General features: G+C 37.9%; 2 protein-coding genes across 6 annotated transcripts; one reads left to right on the top strand and one right to left on the bottom strand.

Moving 5' to 3' along the window:
* Positions 1–999: 999 nt before the first annotated feature.
* On the top strand, positions 1,000–7,963 carry LOC120476754 (antigen WC1.1). Of its 5 annotated transcripts, none has more exons than XM_089127280.1 (18): positions 1,000–1,138; positions 1,453–1,767; positions 2,028–2,351; positions 2,473–2,781; positions 2,950–3,273; positions 3,350–3,667; positions 4,042–4,344; positions 4,561–4,638; positions 4,994–5,308; positions 5,406–5,609; positions 5,708–5,791; positions 6,296–6,355; positions 6,471–6,527; positions 6,832–6,906; positions 7,013–7,072; positions 7,195–7,257; positions 7,463–7,525; positions 7,647–7,963. In XM_089127280.1, exons 1-18 carry the CDS (start codon positions 1,081–1,083, stop codon positions 7,691–7,693), a joined length of 3,057 nt encoding a protein of 1,018 aa, XP_088983406.1. In that variant the 5' UTR covers positions 1,000–1,080; the 3' UTR covers positions 7,694–7,963. The 5 variants fall into 5 exon arrangements, with proteins under 5 accessions (XP_088983406.1, XP_088983402.1, XP_088983401.1 ...); XM_089127277.1 differs by having other exon boundaries at positions 1,001–1,138; positions 6,829–6,906; XM_089127276.1 differs by lacking the exons at positions 7,463–7,525; positions 7,647–7,963 and having other exon boundaries at positions 7,195–7,415.
* Positions 7,964–8,133: 170 nt separating this feature from the next.
* Positions 8,134–10,165, bottom strand: ccdc59 (coiled-coil domain containing 59). Its single transcript, XM_039668005.2, has 4 exons — positions 9,939–10,165; positions 9,259–9,604; positions 9,069–9,174; positions 8,134–8,387 (listed from the first exon to the last, which is right to left on the bottom strand). The coding sequence occupies exons 1-4, from the start codon at positions 10,090–10,092 to the stop codon at positions 8,223–8,225; spliced, it is 771 nt and encodes a 256-aa protein (XP_039523939.2). The 5' UTR covers positions 10,093–10,165; the 3' UTR covers positions 8,134–8,222.
* Between the last annotated feature and the right edge of the window lie 66 nt (positions 10,166–10,231).

Here is a 10,231-nt window from a genome sequence, read left to right as displayed (position 1 = left end):
TATATTTAAAAAAAAAATCACCCATATTCCTTCAAACAACCATAGATGGATATTCAAGACACCTTGAGCATTTGTTTAAAACATTAAAAGTGTAGGTAGAATATATTTATTTGTATTTAATACACAGTTTACCAAAAACGTGTGCCAATTTTGCTGACTTCACCCTATCTAATAAATTAAAATAGTAGCTGTAAACAAAGTAGGCTAATTTACATTTTCTGCCAATAAAAATGTAGCTGTGAGAAGCTCTAACATGGACCACCAGACTCTTTTCTGCTTCTCTTTATAATGAGTGTTTTGCTGTCCTCTGCTGGAGGAATTATGCATTGCAATATTAAACAGCCACAAATGTGTTGAATATAAAGGCATATGAATATAGGTGGAAAAGAAAGAAATGTTTATTTACAGATGTGATATAAAAATTGTCTGTTTATTGCACACAACCATTCCAGTTTATTTAATAATCTATTAACTACTGTTAAGTGTGCTATTGGTGAGAACATAATAACAGTATAGTAAAATACACTTGATATTATACACATTTGATCAAAATCAACTTTAAAATGTTCAGTTTAATATGATTTATGTATTTATAACAAAGATCAAGTATTTTGTGTGTGAACTGAAGCTTCATTAGTGAGCAGTCAGTCATCAGGTGTGTAAGTTGTGTGTGTAGATACAGGCTTTGATGCTGAATATAACCTGCAGTGTTTCTCTATCAATCTCCTGTAAGTTTAGTGTGACTTTCTCTCCACGCTGACACATGACTGACACGAGTCTGTCCTCAGTGAAGTGTCTTTTCACACTGGAGGAGGAGTCCCGCTCATCAGCGCTCACACTTTATTGATATATATGGAGAAAATAAAAATGCTGCTTTGTGATTTGTCAGTGATTATGTTTGATGATTTCCTCTGTTGTGTCTAATAAGGTAACAGTGAGTGTCATTGGCAGCTGTGAGAGTCTCTCTCTCTTTAGGGGACTGACAGGAGCCAGTTTCTTCAGTGTGTGTGTGTGTGAGGGAGCAGAGGAGAAACAACCAGTTTCCAGGAGTCAAACAAACAGTGTGACGAGCAGAAGAAGATGGAGGGATTTCTGACACTCGTTTTACTCTCCTCTATAGTCACTATAAACACATCTGGTAAGTACAAAATCAACTTAAGGTGTAAAATATTACTTTTTTAAATAAGCAGTTTGTCTATGATGGCATTAGACCGCCAGAAACTGAAGCAGAATATTACTAATAGAAGCATTATAATATCTAGAAACTTAAGATCTTGTGACACTATATCATTCAATTATCAATTACATTTTACAAATGATTTGAGCTTTTACAGGCAACCAATTTTTTATACACTCGTGCCCAGATTTAAAATATTACATTTATATTTAACTTTTACATCTTATGTTTCTTGACTTTGGATGATTCGATCTCTTTCTCTCTTTCATGTACAGATTTTGAGACTGTGAGGTTGGTTGGTGGTCACAGTCCGTGTGCTGGTACAGTGGAGGTTCTTCATAGAGGTCAGTGGGGAACAGTGTGTGGAGATTTCTGGGATATGGCTGATGCTGGAGTGGTGTGTAGAGAGATAGGATGTGGAGAGGCTGTAGAGGCTGTGGGTAGTGCTCACTTTGGACCAGGATCAGGACCAATCTGGATGGATGATGTGAGCTGTAGTGGATCAGAGTCAACACTGAAGAACTGTGGATCAAACGGATGGGGTGTTCATAACTGTGGTCATCATGAAGATGCTGGAGTCAGATGCACTGGTGAGCGGCTCCATACATCACTCTGTTAATGCATCACTGATCAGACTTTCATTGATAAACATCTTATAAGAAATTTTAAATAATTGAATGGATTTTTTTTGTTAGAGCAAATCATACGCAGCTAATTGATGAATAGTCCCTTTTATTTCTTAACAACTCAATTGTATCTTTATAAAATATATTACTAATGAAAGGACTGCTGTTTTATTTTCATATCATAATCACTATGACTGTCTTCTCTTTTGTGTAAATATATTCAGAAACAATAAACTACGGAAGGTCAAGACTTGTGGACGGGTCTCACCTGTGTTCTGGGCGAGTGGAGATGCTTCTTGTAGGAGGCTGGGGTTCAGTGTGTGACGCTGCCTTTGACCAGCAGGATGCAGAGGTTGTGTGTAGAGAGCTGGACTGTGGGGCTCCTGTACAGGTGCTGGGAGAAGATGCTTTTGGAAAAGGAAATGGTCCGATTGGATCAAAAGAGATTCAGTGCAGAGGAAATGAAACACACATTCGACTCTGTCCATCATCAACCTCAAACAACACAAACTGCACCCATGACAATGATATAGGACTGATATGTTCTGGTAAAATGTCAATGTTCATCATTTCAATAGAGAAATCAAATTGTCAACTAAAATGTAATTATCGTTTGATTGGTTTCTTTTTGTTTGATCAGTTTCAGTAAGTTCTGTGTCCTTTGTCCAGGTTACACTGACCTCAGACTAGTCAATGGTCCTGACATCTGTTCTGGTCGAGTTGAACGTCAGTTCTTCAATAAATGGGACACAGTGTCTGATGCATGCTGGGATATGAGAGCTGCCAGTGTCCTCTGTAGACAGCTGAATTGTGGGATTGCTGTGTCTGTTGTGGGATCAGACTGGTTTGGAGAGGGAAGTGGTGAAATCTGGGCTGATGTGTTTGATTGTGATGGGAATGAAACAAAACTCTCAGAATGTTCCGTCTCTTCATGGAGTCGAGCTGTATGTCCTCAGCATTTTGGAGTGATCTGCTCTAGTGAGTCCATATTACTAGAAGACGTCATTGATTTCTTGCTCTTGAAAGACTCAATTATATACCTATAAATGCTATATTTCAGTTCTCTTCAGTTCTCATGTATAAATGTATTATTAATGTAAATCACATTACCAAACTTGCAAATAAAACATAAGATCTTCTCTCTAGATTCCTCTCTGTCTGTTCATGACGGTCAGGTGCGGTTGTCTGGAGAGAGACAGTGTGAGGGGGAGCTTGAAGTTTCCATCCATCAGGTCTGGAGGAGAGTTCTGCTGGACTCCTGGAGTCTCACTGAATCCTCTGTGGTCTGCAGACAGCTGGGCTGTGGCTCTGTGCTGAACTTCTCCGGCTCCTCTTCATCCAGTCCTGAACACAGTCATGAGTGTGTGACGGGCTTCCAGTGCTCTGGGAGTGAAGCTCATCTGGGGAACTGCAGCTCTCCACAAACTCTCAACTGCAGCTCCACACAACAGCTGTCAATCTCCTGCCTTGGTGAGCACAACAACATCTGGGCAGATTCTTCAGTTGTTGGTGATCAATAATGTGTTTTTCTCTCTCTGAATATCAGGCCGCGGGTCCATCAGGCTGGTGGGTTCTGGGGGAGACTGTGCAGGGAGGCTGGAGGTTTTTCACAGCGGCTCATGGGGGACAGTGTGTGATGACTCCTGGGATATTAAAGATGCCCATGTGGTGTGCAGACAGCTGCAGTGTGGAGTGGCCCTCAGTAACCAGCAGGTACCAGCCTGGTTTGGTCCTGGTTCTGGACACATATGGCTGGATGAGGTGGAGTGTGAGGGGAATGAGACGTCCCTGTGGAACTGCTCTTCTCCAGGCTGGGGGAAACATGACTGTCAACACAAGGAGGATGTAGGAGTCGTGTGCTCAGGTGAACAGTAAAGTAATGTGATTTATTTTTAAATAAATAATTTCAAATGTTTAAAGGAATAATGTACAGCTGGTAATTTTTGCTAAATAAATACCAGGACCATCGTGGATGGGTTACATTTTACAAGAAAAGACCATCTTACTGTATTGATGGTCTGATAAACATGATGCCGCTACTTTTTAAATATTTTTTATTGACCAAGCAGAATCAAGTAGTACATAAGATTCACGATATATTATACAAATATAATTAAGTATCTTTTTCAGACGCTACCAGTGCTAGCATGCATTGTATTAACCAGTTATATTGGTGATGTTTTGGTTTAGCACAACCTAAATTCCAATATTTTTTAAAGCATATCCTTTTCCATCTAGAGTTTAAAGAGTTCAGGTTAACTGAGGGCTGTGAAGGGAATGTGGAGGTTTTCTACAATGGATCCTGGGGTAATGTGTGCTGGAACCAGATGAACTCGGACACAGAGAGTCTGATCTGTCAAGAGCTGAACTGTGGAAGATCTGGTAATTTGTCTAATTCTACACCAAGACTGGAATCAGCTCGTAACTGGCTGGATAAAGTAAAATGTCGACCTCGTGATTCAAATCTGTGGCAGTGTCCGTCTTCACCCTGGGGACAGAATGATTGTAGTAATGATGAAGTGGCCAAAATCACCTGCTCAGGTGAGATTATGTTTAAATAATGTAAGATAGTCTCACTGGTTATGTTTCTTTAAACATAACATTTGTATATAATGTGGTGAATAAACCATGTTTCTGATGGATAGAGCCTTAAATGATTTATGAGGCTTAAATTATGTTTTCACATTGATATGTTTTACTGAGTGAAGATATATTTTTTGTGTCCTGATGTTCAGTCCTCTTAATATTTAATCTCAGAGAAGGAGAATCCTGAGTCTCCTCAGAGTCGTCTGAAATGTTCCACCTCACCATCTCCTCACCAGAGACAGTGTTCAAGTAAGATTTTCAGGTAACGCTTCCTTTTACAGTCCAGTTACCCATGTAAATACTATGTTACTGGGTAATAACAAGTACTAACCCTAAACCTACCCCTGTTTCATGTACTTACATTATATTAGCCAGTACTTTCTAGGTAAGTACACTGTAAGTACTGTACTGTAAAAGGAAGCGTAACTGATTTTTATTTTAAGACTGCTGTAATCGTGCATTTAAACAAGAATTTTTAATCAATCAAACTCAAATTCATAAATGCAATCCACTAATCATACATTTAAAGCCGTCTCAGTTAAGTTTCTGTGTTTTGTTGTAAATGTGCTGAAGCTGATCAGTGATGTTGCTGTGTGTGTTTTAGATCATGTTCCTCTCAGACTGAGTGGAGGTTTGGGCCGGTGCTCTGGGAGGCTGGAGGTGTATCATAACGCTGTGTGGGGTTCAGTCTGTGCTGATCTGTGGGACATCAGCGATGCTCAGGTGGTCTGCAGGCAGCTGGGTTGTGGAGACGCACTGAGGGCTGATGGGAATTCAGTCTTTGGTGCTGGTGAAGGTGTTGTGTGGATGAACGGAGTCGAGTGCAGAGGGAATGAGATTCACCTGTGGGACTGTCCTCACTCCCTGAAGAACCACACTGACTGTTCCCACAAAGATCACGCTGGACTCACATGTGCAGGTCACAGCAACACACTGAACAATAGTAGTCATCATTTTATGCTAATAATCTTTGTGTATTTGCATGATTTTGAATGTGTTTGTGTGTGTTTTGTCAGATTTGTCAGTGTCCACTACTCCTGCCACAACAACATCATCTTCTCGTCCAGTTTCTCAGACAGTGCGCTCAACATCAGTCACTCCTCCACAAACTCCTCCAGCAGCGTCTCTCTCTGTGCTTGTGGTTGTACTGGGAGTTTTGCTCGTACTGCTCTTAGTGCCACTGCTTATACTGGTTCAGCAGAACAGAGTGATGAGGAGAGGTAGGAGAGATCCAGAGACTGTCATAGTGTGTCTTATTCAGTGTGTGATCAGTCATGAGTTGTGAACTGACAGCAGGTTTGTCTGTCTACACACACAGATCTCTCTAAGAGGAGACACAAGACGACGACTGACGCCGTTTATGAGGAGATTCATCACAGACACAATCACTTCACTCAGAGAGGTGAGACATGACACATAAAACTTATCTAATATGATTAATAAGAGTCTGTCAGACACTTGATGTTCATCTATTATTAGTCCTGTTAAACCTCCGGCTTTAAACCAGAGAATTCCTCACAGAAAACCACAGAGCTGCAGGTGCATGTTTATGTGTGTGTGTCAGTGAGTGTATCTTCCTGTGTTTATTTTGAGGGTAAGTAGAGGGTAAATAAGGAGGGGTTCGTATGTTTGTAAGTCTAGGTGCAGGTGTGTGTGTGTGTGTGTTTGTCTCTTCCTGTGTTTCTGGAAGGCAGTGAGGATTCATGGGTTTATGTGAGGATACATGTGTGTTTGCTAATAGGCCTAAAACTTAGGATTTCTGCCTCTGCTGCTTTTAAAATGTAAATAATTCATATTTGTGTTGTGTTGTAAGTAACACAATGCTTTATGATCCAAAGGAGAAATGAGGATTAAATCTGTTTAGAATGATAAACATGTTTCTGACTGTTCTGCTCTTCTTTAACAGTAAGTCTCGTCTCTGAAGAACTGCATTCTGGGTACGAGGATGCTGATGAGATTCTCTCAGGTCAGAGAGCTGAAGAAGATTCAAATCAATAATTTGATTGAATGATTAATTTTTTTTTTCACACATTTTAACACTAATTCAACTGATCACAATACTAAAATGTTTTTCTTATTAGAAAAAGAGTTCAATACTGCATATTATGATGATGTCACCAATGGCAGTGGCCTGAAAGGTCAGTAACCCTAGAGTCCCGATTCAGAGGCTGTGTCCTCCCGAGGTCACATTTGAAGACTGCATACATCATTGAGGTCTTATTTAAGAAAAATAACAGTCAGTTTTATCACGGTTACTTGTCTCAGTTAAGACATCCTTGATTAGGTATGCAGCCTTTAAATGTGACCTCCAGACGACAGAGCCTACGAACTGGGACACAGCTAACATTCATTGCCCAAAACCTGCAACAGTATATTTTACATTTATTTAGTTACCTAAAATATAAAAAAAATGCCTTAAATACACATGTTTTTATGCAGAAGAAATGATGAAGGAAATCACACCGGGATATTATGATGATGTCATCACTGATGGACTGAAACCAGATCGTGAGACAGGTGTAATTCGGTTATTCTTTAATAGAAAGAAATATTTAAAATATATTCAAATCTGTATATATATAAATGTATTTACATTATATATTGTCTCATGTTATATTTACAGAATACACACCCGAGAGCTATGATGATGTAATGACAAGTGGACAGGACTCGGTCAAAAATGGTGTTTACTTTGTATTGTTATTGGTACCATAATCCTTTTAGTGATGAATGATATTATAGGTTAATCCCATTACATTGTAAGATATAATGCAATGTTTGCTCTGTCTATATGTTCATGTGTAGTGGACACACCAGAGCCTTATGATGATGTCATCATTAAGGAACAGATCTTTGAAGATGTAACCGGTGAGTCGCACAGAACTGCATTTCATTATCACCCTTCACCCACTAACATTGAACGTGTGTTTCTACCATTAATGAATAATAACTTTATCAGGAGTAAATCTAATAATCCCAGACAGTCATGAGGTGAAATAGATCAATGACATCATCAGTGGCACAAGCTGATTTATAAATTATAATGTGAGGTTTTATTTCTCATGTAAATCAGAGGGAGATCAGGAGGAGTATGATGATGTGAAGAACAGCAACGAAGATGAGAGAAACCTGTTGGGTAGGTTATTTTAACGTTTCTATAACCTATATCTGTTTTTAATTGTGTTTCTCATTTAAACTACATCTTGATGTAATTATTACAGTGAAAATGATCAGTTTGCTTTTGTTTTTAAAAACAGACTATGATGACGTGGAGGAGTCAAATAAAGGAGGAGGGGCTATATGACTTACTGACCACACCCACTTCCTCTTCATCAATTCATATTAGTTACTGGAGATATGGGGGTTTCTTAAACTGCTGTTAAAGATTCATGTTTTTGTTATTCGAAATGTTTCTTTATAACAGGTTACATGCATTGCAACACATTTTGTATTTGTATTTTAATATTTGGCTTATGCTTTTTTTATTATCAATCAGCGACCTTCATAGAAGGGGGTCCCCGCGGTTACGTAGATATAAATGTCTCATTCTAAGGTAATAAAACATTATGGTTTATTAAGTATGTTCTTTATACACCACTGAAAACACAGTTATGGATGTCATATTGCATTTCTGTTAATAGGTACTCACATTTTTTACACATTGCACCTTTAACCTTTTATCTAAAAAGAAAATATCACTGTAAAAACACAGTTATACAAATAATGTTAAAAAAAAAACACTCATCCAAACTGCACATTTTATTGTGTGATGGTGCATTTTTACTTTAAAATGCTTTAAACAACTTGAAAGAGTTTTTAAGTCTGATGCTGAATTACTTGCGCTGAGCTTGAATCTTTTGCAGCAACAGCTCCATCTGTAGGTTGAGGTTGGGCTGACCCTTCTTGGTTTTTCTCTTCAACAGCTGATATGTTGCCATTTTCTTTTCCTTGTATTTCTTCAGAGCCTCCTCACGCTGAGATTTGTCTTTCAAGAATTCCTACAGAGACACACATACAGTAATAAAACATGCGTCAATCATTTAGGCAAATAACGTAAGGGTGGTGAAAAAAATGAGTACATGTACATGACATAATGGATCTTCAATGGATCTTCATAAGGCTTAATTCACCCAAAAAAAAAAAAAAATATCATCAATTATTTTCGTTCATCTTTGAAATACAAATGAAGATATTTGAAAAAAAAAAAGAAATCTGAGAGATTTTTGTCCTTCCATCGACAGTCCAAGCAACTACCAAGAGACAAAAATCATATATTTTATGATGAACAGATTGAATTTAGGCTTTTAAAATTGCATGGGTATGTTTGTGGCAATAGCCAACAATACATTGTTAGGATCAAAATTATCGATATTTCTTTTATGCCAAAAATCATTAGGATATTAAGTAAATATATTTTGTAATTTCCTACCATAAAAATGAAAATATCTCCATTTGTGTTATGAAGAAGTCTTGGGGGTTTGGAATAACATTAGGATGAGTGAATAAAGACCGAATTGTCATTATTGGGTGAACTATCCCTCTATGACATCACAGGACATTCATTAGGAAATGGAAAACTGTACACCAATTGCACCATACTGATTAAAAGGACTGCATTTGTAGGCTCTAGCACTGAGTATACATTTGTTAGATGTAATCATTTGTTTCTATTGCCTCACCTCTTTTTTTCGTGCACGTTCCTCCTTAATTTTCTCATATTCTTGCTTTGTCTTTTGATATGAGGACATTTTATGCTTCCTTTGGATGAACGGGGTCTTGTGGGAGCTGATGACACAAATCAGAAATGTGGCTGATGAAAATGGACTATTATTTTAATATAATATATGTATATACTATCTGTTACTGTACCTGTCAGACTGTGCTGGTTTATTAGATGAATCAGGGGTGGTAGTTTGGTCAGTCGTTGTTGTTAAGACATGTTTCTCAGGAGAATCTAAGGAATCCGACCCCATGTTTAGTTCATCATCTGCCTCTGTCTCTTTATCCAGTGCTCTTCCTTCATATCGTTTCTTCTTTTTATCCTGTTCTTCTTCATCTAGTCGTTCTTTTTCAGCCAGGTACAGATGTCTCAGATGCTCAGGATATTTCTCCTCTGACTGGACTTTTGATGCTTGATTTTTCTTCCTCTCCTTTCGAAGAAGTTTGTTGTATTCATGCCTTACTTTCTCCTTCCTTTTGAAGGCAAACCCCTGACCTGATGAAGCATGAGAGAGATGAGATTCAAACAGAATACTGAGTCCTTTATTATGGATTATTACAGCTCTATTACATTATTCAAATATACATTATTGCAATTTATTCACAAATTAAATATATTTTCTTTAGAAAATGGAATAAACGTTTTTCATCATTAATTTCAAAGAACTAACGTTAGGCACGTACACTAGATTTTTAATATAATCAGGGATGTAATATCAGACATCTTTATTTGTTATTGAAAATGTGTTTAATCAATGAGTGTTTTCTACATCTAAATATGTTTACTTAAATGTCAAATAGTATTGATGGATTTAAAGTCAACTACTCACCTTCTTTTAAACTACCATCAAAAACTTTGTTCTCCTGAACCCATTTTCTTTTTCTTTTGGCGTTGTGTGATAAACCACCATGTGAAAATTTGTTATTGAAATGTTTTCCTCTAAACGGACCTTGACTTTTTGAGTTTTGTTTTAACGGTGCCATGTTTTAAGCTAGTATGTGGAAAAGACGAATGCTCGCTTGTCAAGACGCACAACAATGACGTACGGCATACGCGTGGTCGCAAGGCATAACTAATCAAATTAAGCACTATTTGTGTGAGGGCAATGTGTTTCTATTCGCA

The sequence above is a fragment of the Pimephales promelas genome, chromosome 24 (assembly GCF_988280905.1).
Source record: "Pimephales promelas chromosome 24, fPimPro1.hap1.1, whole genome shotgun sequence".
Classification (NCBI taxonomy): domain Eukaryota; kingdom Metazoa; phylum Chordata; class Actinopteri; order Cypriniformes; family Leuciscidae; genus Pimephales; species Pimephales promelas.
This window is presented reverse-complemented; position numbering and strand designations above follow the sequence as displayed.